Source organism: Pogoniulus pusillus, chromosome 5, assembly GCF_015220805.1.
Source record: "Pogoniulus pusillus isolate bPogPus1 chromosome 5, bPogPus1.pri, whole genome shotgun sequence".
In the NCBI taxonomy this organism is placed as follows: Eukaryota; Metazoa; Chordata; class Aves; order Piciformes; family Lybiidae; genus Pogoniulus; species Pogoniulus pusillus.
Window position 1 is genome coordinate 17024700 of NC_087268.1, and position 20024 is coordinate 17044723.

General features: G+C 48.7%; 1 protein-coding gene across 1 annotated transcript in view; it reads right to left on the reverse strand.

The window, feature by feature from the left end:
• The window catches only part of CASQ2 (calsequestrin 2), a 52464-nt gene extending 32911 nt beyond the window's left edge, over window positions 1-19553 (reverse strand). The window contains exon 1 of the mRNA XM_064143351.1: window positions 19047-19553. Coding sequence (XP_063999421.1) covers window positions 19047-19280 — 234 coding nt within the window. The 5' untranslated portion in view covers window positions 19281-19553. The remainder of the gene's footprint in view (window positions 1-19046) is intronic.
• Between the last annotated feature and the right edge of the window lie 471 nt (window positions 19554-20024).

Here is a 20024-nt window from a genome sequence, read left to right on the forward strand (position 1 = left end):
TGTTGTCCATTATGGGGATCTGCCCTTCATGGACAAAGGGATGGAGCCTGTGGGATCATCAGCTTTTGAGGGCTTTCCCCTCTTGCTGGCAGTTGTGTAGACAAGCAAAAGGCTCCTTAGGGATGGTATTTGAAGCTCTGGCTGCATTGTAACCAGAGGTAAAACACAGAAGGGGAAGAAGGCTGTTGAGTCATGTCCAATCCATACTCCAGCTAGTTAATGACATGAAACTATGTTAGCCACACACTGAAGCAATTTAAGCTCAATAGTTCTTGACTCCTGCGCACAGGAGATGGTTTGAGTGTCTTGGGGGTGTTTGAAGAAGCTCAGAAATGTGCAGAACTGCAACACCTGCTACAGGCAAGTGGGAGTGGAGATGTTTGCAAGGAAGGAGGCATTGATCAGGGGTAATGTTATGTCAGCCTGCAGCCTATGGAAGGTGGCTCTTCAGAGGGGAGTGGGTGCTGGGAAAGAGTAATTGTGTCCAGAAAAAGTGGGTGATGAGACGAAAGTCTCTGTGTGTGACACTGTGGGAGCATGCATTTCATCAGGTCTCGAATCAAAAAGGGTCACAGTAGCACTGGAGGTGTGCCTGTTGGTGTGGCAGGGCTCGTGTCTAGCCAGACTGTCTCTAGAAGGTGCATATACTGTGGGCACAGAGTGTTTGGAGATGTTCCTCTGAACAGGCTCATCTCAAGAGATGATGTGTAACAGAAGATGCCAAATCCTCTCTTTTGTGAGGAGAGGCTGAGAGACTTGGGTATCTTTAGTTTGGAAATGAGACTGGGAGGAGATCTTACCTATGCTTGTATGTATCTAAAGGGTGGAGGTCAAGAGGATGGGGCTGGGCCCTTTTCAGTGGTGCCCAGTTAGAGGGCAAGGGGCACAAACTAGAACACAGGAGGTGTCACTTGACCTTAAGGAGAAACTGCATTCCTTTGAGGGGGTTGGAGCACTGGACCAGTCTGCCCAGAGAGGCTGCAGAGTCTTCTTCTCGGGAGACCTCCCAAAGCTTCCTGAACACACGCCTGTGCAACCTAATCTAGGTGAACCCACCTTAGCAGGAGGGTTGGACTGGAGTTAGGGGTCCCTTCCAACCCTTCCTATTCTGTGATTCTGTGTGAGCAGCGTGTGTCTGTGGGAGAGTGCTTGTGCACAGCGTGTGTGCACACCTGCAGGCGTGGGGCTGAGACACGACTTGGCAGTCCACCTCCTTTGCTGGGGGTTCATGCTGGTGAGATAATCCAGTGAGGGGTACAGACTGTGCCTGTTTGTAGAGCACTGGAGTCTCACGTCGGGCGAATCTTTATGCAGCATGAGGCTCCTGGCAGCTCTTTCCACTTGGCAGTGTCTAGAGACAGGAGACAGGAGGCTCAGGGGTGACCTTATTGCTGTCTACAACTACCTGAGGGGTGGTTGTGGCCAGGAGGAGGTTGCTCTCTTCTCTCAGGTGGCCAGCACCAGAACAAGAGGACACAGCCTCCAGCTACACCAGGGGAAATTTAGGCTTGAGGTGAGGAGAAAGTTCTTCACTGAGAGAGTCATTGGACACTGGCATGGGCTGCCCGGGGAGGTGGTGGAGTCGCCGTCCCTGGGGCTGTTCAAGGCAAGATTGGACGTGGCACTTGGTGCCATGGTCTAGCCTTGAGCTCTGTGGTAAAGGGTTGGACTTGATGATCTGTGAGGTCTCTTCCAACCCTGATAATACTGTGATACTCTGATACTGTGAACTTTGCAGCGTGTCAGAACCTATGGCAGCTTTTCTGAGTGCAAGTTGGACATTGTTCCTGCCCTTGCTTTCTCTGCTTTTCCCTGCAGCAGGTGAGTCTGACCAATGCTTAGGTTAGGACATATTCCCACACCTATATTTGAAGCCTGTAAGGTAGTAAAATATAGAGTATGCCAGAGGCACAGGAGTTTGGCTAGTTGCCCTCTGCTCATTACAGTATCAAGCATTTATATATCCCCTTACAGTATTTTCTGATTCCATAATGCTAGTGGGATTTGAATGCAGATAGAGTTTCTAATCTTGACAATCCTCTTGGCTCAGAACCTTGGGACAGAAGCAGCTGTAATGTAAGAACACAGCCCCTCCCCCTCCTCCTCCTCCTCCTCCTCTTTAAACTCATATTGCTTGAAGTCCTGTCCAGCCAGAGCCCTTGCCTTTGTGTCAGCCTCTATAGTGAGCTTCAACAGCTGCATGGGGAGATGGAGAGGTGAAACTGCCCTGGAAGAACTGGACCTAACTGGTCTTGAAGTCCCTAAGGTACAGCATGAGCTTTAGACAAGCAGAGCTCACTGGAAACATGAGCAAAAATGCCTATAACTTGTCGTCTCATTTCCCATGCACATTTTGCAGCCTTCCTGTCATGCAAAAAGAAAACTTTTACAATGGGCATTTTCTAGCCACAGCACCACAAGCCATGTCCTGTGCAACACTGGGAAAAAGAGCTCTGAGTTTGGGAGCACTCCTCTTTTCTCTCACTTCCCCCAGGTAATAGCTCTACTTGAATCTGTGTAAGCATGATCAGGAACAGTGAGGCCAGTAGGACAAGGAGGTTATTCTCCTGTACTCAGCACTGGTCAGGCCACACCTTGAGTTCTGTGTCCAGTTCTGGGCTCCTCAATTCAAGAGAGATGTTGAGATACTGGAACGTGTCCAGAGAAGGGCAACAAAGCTGGTGAGGGGCCTGGAGCACAGCCCTGTGAGGAGAGGCTGAGGGAGCTGGGGGTGTTTAGCCTGGAGAAGAGGAAGCTCAGGGGTGACCTCATTGCTGTCTGCAACTACCTGAAGGGAGGCCGTGGCCAGGTGGGGTTGGTCTCTTCTGCCAGGCACCCAGCAACAGAACAAGGGGACACAGTCTCAAGTTGTGCTGGGGGAGGTCTAGGATCGATTTTAGGAGGAAGTTGTTGTTGGAGAGAGTGATTGGCATTGGAATGAACTGCCCAGGGAGGTTCCTGGAGTTGCCATCCCTGGAGGTGTTCAAGAAGGAAGTGGCTGAGGCACTTAGTGCCATGGTCTAGTTGATTGGCCAGGTCTGGGTGCTGGATGATCTTGGAGGTCTCTTCCAACCTGGTTGATTCTATGATTCCATGACAGGAGATGATGAGAATGTGTCCCTTAAGCAACCTACACTTCTCCACTGTTTCTCTCTGTGGTGGTCTGAGGCTAGTCAGACTATTTTAATGAGAGAAAATAGATCTTTGGCTGTGAAAAAAAACAATGATGAAGTCTATCTCAATCATTGGTTTGCTGAGAGGGATAAAAAGACAAAATATAAACAATCACTCTCACCAGGGGCTGTGTCACTGGATCTAATCACTTCCTCTTAGAATCATAGAATCAACCAGGTTGGAAGAGACCTCCAAGATCATCCACTTCAACCTAGCACCCAGCCCTGGCCAAGCAACTAGACCATGGCACTCAGTCCTCATCCAGTCTTTGCTTGAACACCTCCAGGGATGGTGACTCCACCACCTCCCTGGGCAGCTCATTCCAATACTTAACTCTGCTCTAATATAATTCCATTAATCTTGGATAACAGAAAACAATGTAAGCTTTGCTGGCTTCTGCTTGTTTTGTCTGTCTGTCTGGGAAAAAGTAAAGGGAGAAAGAGTGGGGGCAGCTTTAAGTCCCTTCTGGGCAGTTTCTTTGTCTGGGAAGGAGTTTGGATTTCTGTATTATCTCTAAATTGTATATAATTGTAAATAGTTGTAACTATATTGTGTGTATATGCTTCTAAATTCTGCTTTGCTGTAAATAGAGCGTCATCTTCCTTCCAAGGCATCTGAGCTGGTCTGTTAATTTTCAAGTAGTGGGGAGGGGGAAAGTTCTGATTCATAGAATCACAGAATCAACCAGGTTGGAACAGACCCCCAAGACCATCCCTCTTAAATTCTTTAAAGCTGCAGTTTATGTTGATGGTCAGAACCTGGTTGATGTGATGACAATTATTTTATATTCCCAAATGTTAGGCTTTCATTTCATAGAATCACAGAATCAGCCAGGTTGGAAAAGAACTCCAAGATCATCCAGGCCAATCTAGCACCCAGCCCTGGCCAATCAACCAGACCATGGCACTAAGTGCCTCAGCCAGGCTTTGCTTCAACACCTCTAGGGACAGTGACTCCACCAACTCCCTGGGCAGCCCACTGCAATGCCAATCACACTTTCTGGGAAGAACTTCCTCCTAATATCCAGCCTAGACCTCTCCCAGCACAACTTGAGACTGTGTCCCCTTGTTCTCTTGCTGGTTGCCTGCAGAAGAGACCAACCCCCACCTGGCTTCAGCCTCCCTTCAGGTAGTTGTAGACAGCAATGGGAACACCTCTGAGCCTCCTCTTCTCCAGGCTGCACACCCCCAGCTCCCTCAGCTTCTCCTCACAGGGCTGTGCTCCAGGCCCCACATCAGCTTTGTTGCCCTTCTCTGGACACATTCCAGTATCTCAACATCTCTCTTGAATGGAGGAGCCCAGAACTGGATGCATTTCATGAAAAGCAGGAGAAGGTGGCAATCATTTAGAGTATTTCCCAAAAAATAACCCTTCTGGTCTTTATTCAGGACTTGATGCTACTGTTGGCTTTTCGTCTGTTTTAGCTGATGGGCAGTTGAAGAGAGAGGAGGTTATATCTCCTTGCTAATGCTGTAGTTTGGGTTCTAGCATTCCCATGCACTCCCCACTAGTAACATTTTGGGGTTTTGCATAATCCAGGCTGGTCATGAAGTGCAGTTGTAATCAAAGTGAAGGGGCAGAAATTTGCTGAGCAGCTGCCACTAGAGAAGGCACTCTGCTGGCAGCTGAGAGCAGGAAAGAGCACATTGGTCTCACCTTCCTGCCCTTTTCCACCACCTGAGCTGCCTGGAGAGGCTATTTATTGCTGAATCTGCCCTGCCAGAAATCGCTGCTCCTTGGTCTAAAAGGCAAGTCCCCGATTATGGAACACCCAAAGGTCACTCCTGCAGAGGTAGCTTTCACAGGTAACACTTCAAGAAAGCCACCCTGGGACTTTAATTGCCACACAGCCAAGCAGCCTGGTCAGACATACGATGTGCTCTGGCTGCCTCCCTAAAGGTTTCACATAGCTAGTGCAGTATTTTTATCTTCACTGAACACCCCTAATTTTAGCGAGCTGTAAACCAAAGTGCAGCCTTCCCAGCCATGAGATAACTAGGGCTGATGCCCATGCAACCAAGCACCCATGGGTGGAGGGGACATCTGCCACTGGTCCCAGCCAGTGCTTGCTGGCATTGCATCACAGATGTTTTGCCAGCTCAGCTGGGTAGCTTGCACACCAAGGACAGCCTTGGGGGAGTGTGTGTGTGTGTGTGTGTGTGTGTGTGTGCGTGTGCATGTTCTGACCCAGGCTGTGGAGCCTGGGATGATGTCTAAGGACAACCCTGCTAAAACTCCCCTTTGACAACATAAAATAAATCATAGAATCATAGAATCAACCAGGTTGGAAGAGACCTCCAACATCATCCAGGCCAACGTAACACTCAGTCCTGTCCAATCAACTAGACCATGGCACTAAGTGCCCCACACAGGCTTTACTTCAACACCTCCAGGGATGATGACTCCACCACCTCCCTGGGCAGCCCATTCCAATGCCAATCACTCTCTCTGACAACAACTTCCTCCTAACATCCAGCCTAGACCTCCCCTGGCTGTGTCCCCTTGTTCTGTTACTGGTTGCCTGGCAGAAGAGACCAACCCCCACCTGGCTACAGCCTCCCTTCAGGTAGTTGTTGGCAGCAATGAGGTCACCCCTGAGCCTCCTCTTCTCCAGCCTAAACACCCTCAGCTCCCTCAGCCTCTCCTCACAGGGCTGTGTTCTAGGCCTCTCAGCAGCTTTGTCACCCTCCTCTGGACACATTCCAGTACCTCAACAGTAAGAGACCAAACATGCAGTCTAGAGCTGTTCTTGACAAAAGTGAAGCTGTCATTGCCTGCTTGCCTTGCTGAGAAGCTGCTTTGAAATCAAAAGCTGGACACTGCCATGAAGCCCATGCAGAGAACAAGCTGCGTGCTCCTTTTGTTTGCTGTTACAGAAGGGAAACATGACTGATATTTATTCTGTTCACTCATAACATTCCTACACCTCCATTTCCCAGTAACACAACATGAGAAAATAGAGAGACAGACTGGAAGCTAGAAGGAAAAGGAACCAAGAGAGAGAAAGAGACTAGTCTAGAGACTAGAAAGAGTCTAGAGACTAGAAAGGGTCTAGAGACTAGAATCCCACAACATTTTTTCACACCAAACGTTTCAATGATGTGTTTGCATTGCTCTCAGGCCTATTTCTGATTTTATTCAGTCTAGTTTGTTTCCATTTCAGCTCGTAGTGGGTGTGAACTTGGAAAGTCCAGGATGCTGCAGGTGGGAGACAGAAGCTCCCACTCTGCACCCACAGGAAGGATCAGTGAGTGGGGACCCTGCAGGAATGTAGGAGTCCTTGAGACAAGAGAAAGCCTTTTTTTTTCCCCCAAGGAGTGAGCAGAGATAAATAAGAGGTGAGGAAAGCTTTACAAACACGCAGCCTGCTTTGTGCAGGGTTGGACGTGTCGGAGCTCTGCTAGCTGACAGCAGTCCATCTCCCGCCAGGGCTGGACACAGTTCCTGGAAAAAGGCTGTATCATGTGCAGCAGCTGGTCTTCACCGGGGCTGTGCCAGAGAGCATGCAGGAATGAGCACCCTCAGCACTGCGTTGGCCCTCCTGGGGTGCCAGGGAGGGGAGGAGTGAACGCTTGCTCCGCACACCCCTCGCCGGGAATTGAGTTCTCCATCATCGCTGCTCGTTCTATTTCCTTGGGCAAGGCTTGGTCTCATGTATGTAGGTAAATCCCAATGTGCAAAGGAAAACAAACCAAGAGAACTTCGACCTTGCTGAGTCGTTTCCTAGGACACAAAACCCTTGCCTGGGTGCCCTGATATTTAGGGGCAGAGGCTGCAAAAGGACATCTTTGGTCATCAAACCCAAGACCATGTATCTTAATCTTTGTCACAATCTGGTCACTGTCCTTTTAAAACTCACTGGGTTCTTTCCCCTTGAGGTCTTTCTCCTCTGGTGATTAGGGACTTCCTAGTTTCCAGATTTGGTTTATTCATAGCCCATTTGTCCTTAGGCTTTGTGCTTAAATTGCTCTTCTGCCTCTTGGGTGCTCAAAGAGAATTATCATATCCCCTTTCCCTTCTCCCCACAAATGAAGTTCAAGCATGAAGGAGGGGCAGTCACAGGCTTTGATTAGCTTGGGTTTACATGAAGGGCATAGGAAGATCAAGCTCTGGAGTAAGGTCATGGTGGGCAAGCACGTCATGGCCCACCCATACCCAGTCTGCCTTGCAGAGTGACAGCTGTCATAGCCTACAGGCAGTCTCTTGAGAAATGACAAGGCTGGGGGCAGAGAACATTAAATGATAACTATCAACACCACATATGTCCACCAAATGAGGCCACTCATTCAGAATGAGGCCATTCAGTTAGGATGAGGCAAAGGCACCTCACTAGACAAGAGTGAAACCCTGCCTCCTGGGAACTCTCCCAGAAGGAAGGCTCTGGGAACTCTTGCTGACACTTTTTTGGGGAAGCCAACTAGTGTTGCAGGATGGGCAAGACTTAAGAGGATGGTGGCTCCACCATTTCCTCAATGGCAATTCTGAAGGCAGGAGTGTCACAGAAAGAGTCTGTGTGCGTTAAGTTTTTGCATGGCATCTGCAGAGGTTCACAGAATCATAGAATCAACCAGGTTGGAAGAGTCTCCTAAGCTCATCCAGTCCAACCTATCACCCAGCCCTATTCAATCAACTAGACCATGGCACTAAGTACTCCACCTAATCTTCTCTTGACCCTGTTGTCTACAACAGATTGATGGTGCGAAGAGCTCCTCAGATCAGGGCCAAGAAAGTCTGCAAAGGCTAAGCAGATGTGGACTTGTTCTGTGTTAGCACATGAATCCAAGCTCACAGGGGCCTGCCGTGTCTCCAGGTGACATTTGGATAAGAGATGGAAGAACACAAGAAAAAGATGGTCTGGTGGGAGGCAAATCATTACACATCTACTTGCCTTCCTTCAGAGGACAATGACTCTGAGGAAGGATTTGAGGAAGATGAGGGTGGGCTGAGTGTGCATTTAGATTATGAAGATGTAGACCTGAACTGTACCAAGTATGTCATGGGAGATGTCACACACCTCAAAGCAGAAGAGGAGGATGTCATCATTGTCCACTGCCGAAGTGGGACTTAAGACAATAAGAATGTTGTTGGATGAGGTGGACAACTAGCTCAGTAGTTTATAATTTCCTTCCAGACCAAAATAATTTGGCCAGGTGTTGGAATAGGAGGTGATGGGGTCACTGTCCCTGCACATGCTCAGGAAATATGTGGACAGGACACTTCAGGACATGGTTTAGTGGCCATGGTGGTTGAAGGTTGAACTCAATGATCTTAAAAGCCTCTTCCAACCAAAAAAAAAAAAAAAAAAAAAAAAAAAAAAAAAAAAAAAGATGTATGATTCTCTGGGCCTCTGAAAGAAAGCAGCTTGGTTTTCTTCAGATCCTGGGACTAGAGCTGGTCTCTGCACTGAGAACCACTGTTCTGACCTCTCTCTGACCATACCTCAGCAGCTAAGAAACTCATCTTTCAAAGACCATTATGACATTGAAAGCAGGGTCTTATACTAGATGGTGGTCTTGTGCCCAGTTCAAACTCACTGATGGGAGCTGACAGAAGTTAATAACAGATAAAGCAGCCTTATAAATGTTTTTTTTTGCTACAGTTACACAGACAGATGAACTTCGACACTTGGCCCTGGATATAAGCATGTCCATCTAGAAAATGGATACCAATCTGTACCTTGGTTTTGTGACTGACATGTCAGTGAGTGAAACTACTGCTGAAAAACAGTGCTCTGCTGGCTGCTGATGAATTGAGACCTACTTACATCATCTCCATGGGCAAAGTAATCAGAACACACTTCCTCCTTTTCTTTTCCCCATACTAGGTGCTGGTGAGGCCACACCTTGAGTACAGGGATTAGTTTTGGAGCCCCTCACTACAAGAAAGACTACAAGGTGCTAGAGTGTGTCCCAAGAACAAAGCTGGTGAAGTGTCTTAAGAGAGGAGAAAGGCAAGCAGAGGAGAAGAGCCCTCTAAGCTGAGCCCTGGAACCCAAGGCTGTCTCTGCCCTGGGTTCTTCTGTAACATTTTTTCACCAACACTTTCCCATCTGTGCTAGTTTGAGCCTAGCTGGGATATTTTGGCGAGAAGAATTAGATTCTAGGCTGTGAAAAGGAAACAATGGTGATGTCTGCTGCACTCATAGGTTTGCTGAGATGTAAAAGAACAAGAACACAAACATAGAGTTTGCTCTCTGGCTTCTGGGCTGCACTTCTCTCTCTCTAACCTCACAGTATCACAGTATCACAGTATTATCAGGGTTGGAAGAGACCTCACAGATCATCAAGTCCAACCCTTTACCACAGAGCTCAAGGCTAGACCATGGCACCAAGTGCCACATCCAACCTTGCCTTGAACAGCCCCAGGGATGGCGACTCCACCACCTCCCCGGGCAGCCCATTCCAGTGTCCAATGACTCTCTCAGTGAAGAACTTTCTCCTCACCTCGAGACGAAATTTCCCCTGGCACAGCCTGAGGCTGTGTCCTCTAGTTCTGGCGCTGGCCACCTGAGAGAAGAGAGCAACCTCCTCCTGGCCACAACCTCCCCTCAGGTAGTTGTAGACAGCAATAAGGTCTGTGTAACTAACCCTTCTGCTTCCTAACCCCCCGGCCGATTCTCCAAACTCACCTTGAACGTAAGGCAAAGCCTGGAGTAACATAGAGGGGTGGAAAGGAGGTGGAAGGGTGGTTGGGAGCCCCTCCTGGGGCCTCTGGTTTCTGGGAGGGCTGTTGTGTTTCTGTATTACTTTTTAACTTGTCTGTTTCTGTCTATAGCTGTAGATAGTGTAAATGTCTGCTTGTATGTTGTGCTAAGCAGTAAGTATAAAGCTTCATTCTTTAATTTCCAGTTTGGCTGAGTCTAGTCTGGGTGATTTTCTTAAGTGTGGGAGGGCAGGTAACACCCAAACCATCACACCACCCTAGCCAGAAAGCGGTAAGCAGCTGCTTGTCCTGTAATTGCTTCGATTGCTTTCCTGACAGACTAACCCAATACTCCCAAACTTTCCAACCTTGACATGAAGGGCTGGTGCTTGCCTGCTTCATCTGCTTCTTCACTGTGCTCTCCTTATGGGGCACGGATGGCTCTTCTAAACATTGCCACAGAGTAGGAACACCTACTGTTACATCTGGGACTGCCTGGCTTGACTTCTGTGTTTGTGCTGTGGAGGCTTTGCCTTGCTTAAGCTGCACATGCTTCTCAGTAGTCAGTGGTGCAGAACGGAGTCACAGGAGAAAGGCAAGCAGAGAAGCGTCCTTTAACTTGAGCTCTGGAACAACCTGGGTGCTTTTGTAACAGCTCTTCACCAACACTTTCCCACCCTAGCCAGAAAGCAGTAGGCAGCTGCATTCAGGTTAACCTGGACTGGGTTAATCTGTCAGGAAAGCAGATCAGTGATTGCTTTGACTGACAGACTAACCCAATGCTTCCTAGCTTTCAGCCTTGACATGAAGGGCTGGCACTTGTCGTACTTGGAGCTGTTTTCAAGCACAAAAGATGGTTCAAAATAACTGCTCCCAAAGAGGCTTGGTTGTCCTCAGACCTTGTCCTTACTAAGTGGCACCCAGCAGTGTAAATGGCAGGAGCTATCATGGCTGCTTCATGATGGTCTTCACCTTCACTCCCTTTCTAAACTGTGCTGTGTGGGCAACAAAGCCAAAGAAGGCACTGGAAAAGAGGTCTTGTGAGGAGCAGAAGAGGAAACTGGGGTTGGTTAGTTTGGAGAAAAGGAGGCTGAGGGAAGACCTTGCTCTCTACAGCTCCCAGAACAGAGATTGTAGTGAGGTGGGTGTGGGTCCCTTCACCCTATTATCAAGTGATAGAATGAGAAGAAATCACAGGCTCACAGGATGTTAGGGGTTGGAAGGGAGCCAAAGAGATCACCCAGTCCAATCCCCCCTGCCAGAGGAGGACCACACAATCTAGCACAGATCACACAGGAACACATCCAGCCAGGACTTGAAAGGCTCCAGAGAAGGAGACTCCACAGCCTCTCTGGCGAGCCTGTGCCAGTGCTCTGTGACCCTTACAGGAAAGAAGTTCCCTCTTGTGTTGAGGCAGAACCTCTTGTGCTGCAACTTACACCCATTGCTGCTTGTCCTATCCCAGGGAGCAAGTGGGCAGAGCCTGTCCCCCCACTCCTGGCCACCCCTCAGATACTTATAAACATTTATCAAATCCCTTCTAAGTCTTCTCTTCTCCAGACTAATCAGCCCCAGGTCCCTCAGCCTCTCCTCATAAGCCATGCCCTCCAGCCCCCCAGTCATCCTCGTAGCTCTCTGCCAGACCCTCTCCAGCAGATCCCTGTCCCTCTTCAACTGGGGAGCCCAAAACTGAACACAGGATTCAAGATGAGGTCTCACCAGGGCCGAGCAGAGAGGCAGGAGAACCTCCCCTGATCTGCTGGACACACTCCTCCTAATACACCCCAGGATGCCATTGGCCTTCTTGGCCCCAAGGGCACATTGCTGTGCCATGGTTAACTTGTTCTCCAACAGGACCCCCAGGTCCCTCTCCACAGAGCTGCTCTCCTGCAGATCACCTCCCAGCCTGTACTGGTGCAGTTTATTATTCCTCCCCAGGTGCAGGACTCTGCACTTGTCCCTGTTGAACCTCATCTGGTTCCTCTGTGCCCAGCTCTTCAGTCTGTCCAGGTCTCTCTGGATGGCCACACAGCCTTCAGCTGCATCAGCCAAGCCTCCCAGCTTGGTGTCATCAGCAAACTTGTTGAGCAGACTCTGTCTGTCTGTGCCCTCATCAATGTCATTGATGAAGATGTTGAATAGGACTGGTCCTAGCACTGATCCCTGGGGGTCTCCAGTAGTCACAGCTCTCCAGCAGGACCTGACATCATTGATCATCACCCTCTGAACTCTATCTTGCAACCAGTTCCTAACCCACCTCACTGCCTGCTCTTCCATCCCACACTTCCTGAGCTTGCTCACTAAAATGTCATGGCAGATGGTGTTGGAGGCCTTGCTAAGGTCAAGGTAGACTACATTCACTGGTTTCCCTGAATCTACCCATTCAATTTTGGCATCATAAAATGATATCAGGTTAGTCAAGCATGACTTCCCCTTGGTAAATCCATGCTGACTACTCCTGATAACCTTCTTCTCTTCCAAGTGCCTTGAGATGCCCTCCAGCAGGAGCCACTCCATCATTTTTCCAGGGATGGAGGTGAGGCAGACTGCTCTACAGTTTCCTGGAACCTCTTTCTGGCCCTTTTTGAAGACTGGAGTGCCACTGGCTCTCCTCCAGCCCTCAGGCACCTCTCCTGTCTGCCACGATTTGGCAAAGATGATGGAGAGTGGTAGCGCAATAACATCAGGCAGTTCTCTCAGCACCCTTGGGTGCATCTCATCAGGGCCTATGGACTCGTTCATATTTAATTTGTATAACTGATCCCTAACACTGCACTCCATCACTGTCCTCAAATTGCCCCAGGGTAGGTTTAGACTGGATATTAGGAACAATTTCTTTATTGAAAGAACAGTCAAGCATTGGAATAGATTGTCCAAGGAGGTGGTGAAGTCACTGTCTCTGGAGGTGTTAAAAAAAAGTGTATCAAGTGATAGAATGAGATGAAATGTCCTCAAGTTGCACCAGGAAAGGTCCAGATTGGATATTAGAAGAAACTCCTTCATTGAGATGGTTCTCAAACACTGAGCTCCCAAGGGTGCTGCTTAGATCCCTATCCCACAAAGTGTCTCAAATACAGAGAAGTGGTGCTGAGTGGTTTAGTGCCAGACTTGGTAGAGTTAGATACTGATTGGACTCAATGATCTTAAAGGTATTTTCCATCTGAAACAGCTATAAGATTCTATTAATAGAATCACAGAATCAGTCAGGGCTGGAAGGGACCACAAGGATCATCCAGTTCCAACCCCCCTGCCATGCCCAGGGACACCCTACCCTACAGCAGGCTGCCCACAGCCTCAGCCAGCCTGGCCTTAAACACCTCCAGCCATGGGGCCTCAACTACCTCCCTGGGCAACCCATTCCAGCCTCTCACCACTCTCATGATGAACAACTTCCTCCCTATGTCCAGTCTGAATCTCCCCACCTCCAGCTTTGCACCATTCCCCCTAGTCCTGTCACTCCCTGAGAGCCTCAAAAGTACCTCCCCAGCTTTTTTGTCGGCCCCCTTCAGATCCTGGAAGGCCACAAGAAGGTCACCTGGGAGCCTCCTAGTCACAGTTCCCAGTATGCCTAAGTGCAGAGAGCTGAAGACCCCACAGGCTGTGGCATTGTACTATTAGCTTAGTGATGGCATCCCTTTTCTGGTGACCGATAGCTGGTGTGCTTTGACAGTGCCAGTCAGTCCTGCCTGCTGGGCTTCTGTCCTGGGAAGGATTTTTTTCCCTATTATATCACGTTCTCCTCAGTTTCCAGTTTGTAGTTACAGTTTGGTAAAGTCCTTTACTGGTGTGCTGTCAGGTTTTCAGTTTAATTGCCTAAGGATACAAGACTGATGTGATTCTATTCTCTCCCCTCTCAGCCCTGTCTGTTAGTTGCCCTCACCTAAGCTATTGGCCCTTTTTTGTTCTAGCTGTTGGCCCTTTTCAGCCAAATTTTCCAAAGACTTGGAATGGAAGAGATTGAAGTGCTAGGAAGGAAGGAAGGGAGGAAGGGAGGGAAGGAGCAAGGGAGGAAGGAAGAGAGGAAGGGGGGAAGGGAGGAAGAAAGGAAGGAAGGAAGGGAGGGAGGGAGGAAGAGAGGAAGGAAGGATGGAAGTAAGGAAGGGAGGAAGGAAGGGAGGAAGGAAGGGAGGGAGGGAGGTAGGGAGGGAGGGAGGGAGGAAAGATGGAAGGAAGGATGGAAGGAAGGAAGGGAGGGAGGGAGGAAGGAAGGAATTACCACCAATGATGTCAGCCCCTGTTAGACACCCGAAGACTCAGGTAGGTAGAGCCTCATGAGCTCCTCACTCGTGGGAGAAGACTCAATCAGAGCTTATTATTGACCACGAGCTACATATTTCAAGGAGGACATGCTTGTGGTCGAGGGACGATGCATTCCTTGGTTTGTGGAGTGTTTGTCTACACCTATCTTGCCCTTCTCAGGTGCTTTGTAGCTGTGGATCTTTTCCCTGCAATGAAGCCTAAAGTGGTGGCTGCATCTGGAGTCAAGGAACTGGTTGGCAGTGTTGGAACTTCTGTTTGCTTCAGCCAGATCACATACTAACTGGGCACATCTGGACATTTCTCCTAGCAATTTTGCACCAACCTGGGCACTGTATCTCTCTTGTTCTTTTTTTAAAGTGCTCTTTAGAAAGACATATGTGGAAGAAGCAGAAAAGGCAGAGAATTTGTTTTTTTTCTTCTGGACTTAGCACCCATTAAGCCCATATGCAGACACAGTCTCATCAAGAAACAAGACATGACCCTTAACCACCCCGCTCAGATCTTTGCTTAGTTCCACACCTGGCTGTGTTTTGGATGAAGGGTATCACAGAACTAACCAGATTGGAAAAGACCTTTGAGATCACTGAGTCCAACCTATCACCCAAATTAACTTCTAATTAACTAAACCATGGCACTAAGTAGTGATGGAGACCAGTGCCATTTTATGAATGGGAGATGAAGGACATGATCTTTCCCAGGCTGTGAAAGCAACATCTTTTGTTGTAAGTCACCAAGTAAATTCTCAGTGCAGTAAGATGGAAAAACATGAGGTGCTCTAGAAAGGTCTCTTATACAGCGACCTAAGCTGAGAACTCCCCAGTTGGCCTGCAGGGAAGACCAAGGAATGTCTGTCTCCTAGATACCTTATTTCAGACATAAAGAACCTTCAACATCCAGAGCCCTGAACCCTCTACTGAAATTAGATACATTTCTACAGAGAGGTTGGTTAGGAACTGGTTGCAAGATAGAGTTCAGAGGGTGGTGATCAATGGTGCCAGGTCCAGATGGAGAGCTGTGACTAGTGGAGTCCCCCAGGGATCAGTGCTAGGACCAGTCCTGTTCAACATCTTCATCAATGACATTGATGAGGGCACAGACAGAAAGAGTCTGCTCAGCAAGTTTGCTGATGACACCAAGCTGGGAGGCTTGGCTGATCCAGCTGAAGGCTGTGTGGCCATCCAGAGAGACCTGGACAGACTGAAGAGCTGGGCACAGAGGAACCAGATGAGGTTCAACAGGGACAAGTGCAGAGTCCTGCATCTGGGGAGGAATAATAAACTGCAGCAGTACAGGCTGGGAGATGACTGCTGGAGAGCAGCTCTGTGGAGAGGGACCTGGGAGTGCTGGTGGAGAACAAATTAACCATGGCACAGCAATGTGCCCTTGTGGCCAAGAAGGCCAATGGCATCCTGGGGTGTATTAGGAGGAGTGTGTCCAGCAGATCAGGGGAGGTTCTCCTGCCTCTCTGCTCTGCCCTGATGAGACCTCATCATGAATCCTGTGTTCAGTTTTGGGCTCCCCAGTTGAAGAGGGACAGGGATCTGCTGGAGAGGGTCCAGTGGAGAGCTATGAGGATGATGAGGGGACTGGAGAGCATGGCTTATGAGGAGAGGCTGAGGGACCTGGGGCTGTTTAGTCTGGAGAAGAGAAGACTGAGAGGGGATTTGATAAATGTTTATAAACACCTGAGGGCTGGCCAGGAGTGGGGGACAGGCTCTGCTCACTTGCTGCCTGGGATAGGACAAGGAGCAATGGGTGTAAGTTGCAGCACAAGAGGTTCCACCTCAACACAAGGGGGAACTTCTTTCCTGTAAGGGTTACAGAGCAGTGGAACAGGCTCCCCAGAGAGGTTGTGGAGTCTCCTTTCCTGGAGCCTTTCAAGGCCTGTCTGGATGTGTTCCTCTGTGATCTGTGCTAGACTGTGTGGTCCTGCTCTGGCAGGGGGGTTGGACTGGGTGATCTCTTTGGCTCCCTTCCAACCCCTAACATCCTGTGAGCCTGTGATAAAGCCTTCCCGAGTAAACGTTTCCCAGTTTTGGCTGCAAGGAGTGGCTTTGTCACTGCTCCTGTGCCTACCTAGCAGCTCACTACTCCAAGTACTGGATCACATTATGGGGCAGCTGGGTTTGGATGATTACTGCCTCCTGGGAGGCTGACACCAGGCAGATCATCCCCCATGGTGTTAATGGCTCCACATCACAGTCATGGAGTCACTGCTGATGTTTCTTTCCCTCTCTCTGCCCTGCCCTGGTGAACACATGACTAAGTCCCACATTTGGATGACCTCTGGCAGAGGAGAGCAAGAGTGATCCCCAGGACACAACACATTACTATTTGAGGTGAGAGTGGTGAAAGCTGTCACAAGAGGGAGCAGACTACAACCTGGCTTACTCACTCCTTTCACCAGTGCTGCCATGCTTGAGCTAGGGATTTGAGGAGCACTAACACCTTTCTGGGCTGTGCCTTATGCAGGAAAAGACACATCCTATCTTCTTTGTTGTCTTCTGAGACCCTCTACCTGTCTGGTTTCCCTCAGGTGACAGAGGCAAAGGAGTGCTCAGTCTGCAGATTACTCTGGTGCTCAAGCTGTCAAATTGCTGCCACTGCAGTTTCCAGTTTGGGTGTGGGGGAGGCTGTGAAATGTTGAAATGCCCACTGAATCAGCACTGCAAGTGCTTGGGCAATGTTGAGGTCAAAGCCACAAGTGCCAGTTGTTGCATGGCACAGTTAGCCAGTAGCTGAGCATGAGAGGACTAGGAGCACTACCACCATGTAAAGTCTGCTGCAGACCTGATCCTCCATCTCTTGCCCAAGGTCATATAAGAAGCCCATGGCAGAGAAGCAATTGGAAATCAAATCACTGGAGTGCTAAGCTAATGTACTCAGCACTGAATCAAACCCTGCAGAATAAAAGCTTTAAGCCAGGCAGTATTGTAGCCATCACACCCCTGGTAATGGCCAATTGTTAGTATGTGGACTACAACTGGCAGTACACAACAGATACCTGCTTCTGGCAGATTTCTATAAATACTTATTTAACAATCATTTGCCATCTTATTCAGCATAAAATAACACTCCTGTTAAATAGAAATGCAATTATGCTACCAACCTGAAAGATTTCAACAGGACTTTTCAAGGTTATTCTTTCTTTTCTTTATAAATTGTTATTTTATTGCTCACCTGGACCTAGCAACTGCTTCCTGACAGGTGAGTAAAATCTGGTGAGTTTTTGAACCTTTCTTGGTGTCATGCTTAATGAGGGAGTCACTGGACTTTGAACTTGACATTAGACTGCTTCAGACCCTAGCTCTCAGCAGCTGTAGCTTCTAATTCACATTTGCTATACGCCTAAGGGTGCAAAGCATTTTCTCTCTGGATCTGATAAATAAAGTTTATGCACCTCTTAGGAAATTCTCACTTTCTTCCCAGATGTATCTTTCAGAGAGCGTTTCTCAGCTCCTGGAAGGAAAAAACACCTAACAATTCAGGCTTCCAGCTGTACGATTCCCTAGATTACAGCTATGCTACAAGAATGCTATGAATGCATCTGGGAGGAATAATAAACTGCACCAGTACAGGCTGGGAGGTGATCTGCTGGAGAGCAGCCCTGTGGAGAGGGACCTGGGGTCCTGGTGGAGAACAAGTTAACCATGGCACAGCAATGTGCCCTTGGGGCCAAGAAGGCCAGTGGGATCTTGGGGTGTATTAGGAAGAGTGTGTCCAGCAGATCAAGGGAGGCTCTCCTGCCCCTCTGCTCTGCCCTGGTGAGACCTCATCTTGAATCTTGTGTTCAGTTTTGGGCTCCCCAGTTGAAGAGGGACAGGGATCTGCTGGAGAGGGTCTGGCAGAGAGCTACGAGGATGATGAGGGGACTGGAGGGCATGGCTTATGAGGAGAGGCTGAGGGACCTGGGGCTGTTTAGTCTGGAGAAGAGAAGACTTAGAAGGGATTTGATAAATGTTTATAAGTATCTGAGGGGTGGCCAGGAGTGGGGGGACAGGCTCTGCTCACTTGCTGCCTGGGATAGGACAAGCAGCAAAGGGTGTAAGTTGCAGCACAAGAGGTTCTGCCTCAACACAAGGGGGAACTTCTTTACTGTAAGGGTCACAGAGTACTGGAACAGGCTCCCCAGAGAGGTTGTGGAGTCTCCTTTCCTGGAGCCTTTCAAGGCCTCTCTGGATGTGTTCCTCTGTGATCTGTGCTAGATTGTGTGGTCCTGCTGTGGCAGGGGGGTTGGACTCGATGATCTCCTTGTGTCCCTTCCACCTCCTAACATCCTGTGAGCCTGTGAGCCTGTGAATTTACTGCACAGTTTTTACTGTGGTGTATTTTACTGAGGGTTAATTATTCATTCTTTCACCAAAGAATTAACAACACTTTTTTTTTTTTGTCTTTGTTGTTTCAGCACAGAAGTGGAAGGTTGCATTAACAAGAGGCTACAGATTGATTCAAAGCAGGCAACCAAGTGTCAGGAAAACAAAAAGGGAATTCAATGCTGCACCAACAGGGAGCTTTTAAGGTGGGCAACTAGGACGCCCATCTGCAGCACAGTTTGTTAAGGCTTCTTGGCTGACTATTCCTAGTGGGATAGAAAATGAGATTGAATCCAGATTACAAGGGGGATACTGGCTTGCACGGAATAACGTAGGATCTTAAAGTCATAGACTGCTGAGATTTGGGAAAGCTGGTTGAAGAGGTTTGCAAGGTTACTTGGTATTGGCTGTGTTTGTGACACACAATCCAGAAAGACAATTTCTCAGTAAACAACTCAAAAGACCACAAAAGAAGCTTTTTCCTAGGCTTTGCAGAGCTCAGAAGCTTGCTTAAATTCAAGTGAAAACCCTTAAACTTCTGGCCACTCAACACTGCCCTGCACAAGACTCTTTGACTGTCCTGTCCCATGTCTCCTCTTCACGTCTCCAAACATCCCTGTGGTATTGACCCCAGCTGTAACATGAAGTGGTACTTACCTCCAGGACCATCTCTGTCATCTGGAACTGCTTCTGAGAGACCTTGTCAGAGCTCACTGGCTCATGGAAGAGCAGGCAGAGCATGTCATACTTCTTCAGGGCCTGCTTGTAATTCTTCTCATTCAGGTCGATCACTCGGTCTTTCCCATCGTAAGTGGGGAAATTCAGTCCCTCTTCTGCTTTGCAGCAGAAAAGCAGGTAAAAACCTGCCAGGATCCAGCAAATCACCTTCATAAGGGAGCCCTTAGAGTGCAGCAGAGGGCAGGTAACTGCCCTCTCCTTCTTAGTTTGGGAATAGGTTGGAGAACAAAGACTCCAGGTGAAGCTCAAACTGAGTTTCTCTTTCTTCTGCCTTCTTAGTGATCAGCCCAAAAGCTGGAAGGCTGATGAGGAGCAGCAGACTTGCTGTCCTGGGCTCACAACAAAGAGACAGACAGGAGAAGCTGTCAGGCCAAGCCCTGGATACCTTACATAGCTCTGTCCAGCTCCTGTGTCATTAGGAACTCCATTTTTAGGAAGCAGTTGTTTCAGGCTAAAAATAACCCCTGCAATGAATAAAAAGGACAGATATGACACCATTGAGGGACTTGCTGGCACTCTACATCATCCGAGAGAGGGAGCGAGCAGGAGGGAGGGAGTTTAGGATGGGAATACGCAGGCAGGGCTTGCAAACGGGCAGGCTTCACTGGCACAGGGAGCCCAGGCACAGCCTGTCCTAATAGGGCTTCACAAAAATAGAAGGTATTGACTGCATTTTTAAATGAGGGTTTCTCTCTTTGTAACCCCTTGGGCATCACAGTGATTAGGCTTTGGATAACGTTGCAGGCTAAATAGTTTCAGAGCCCCATCTGCACTGCCAGAGGAAAAGTCCCATTTCCTCAAAGGCAAAGGAGGTGAGCCCTCATGGGACTCCCTCCTCCTCCTCCTCTCTCCTGGGGCATCGGCCAAAGCTGCTGCTTGACATTCAAACTCTTTTCT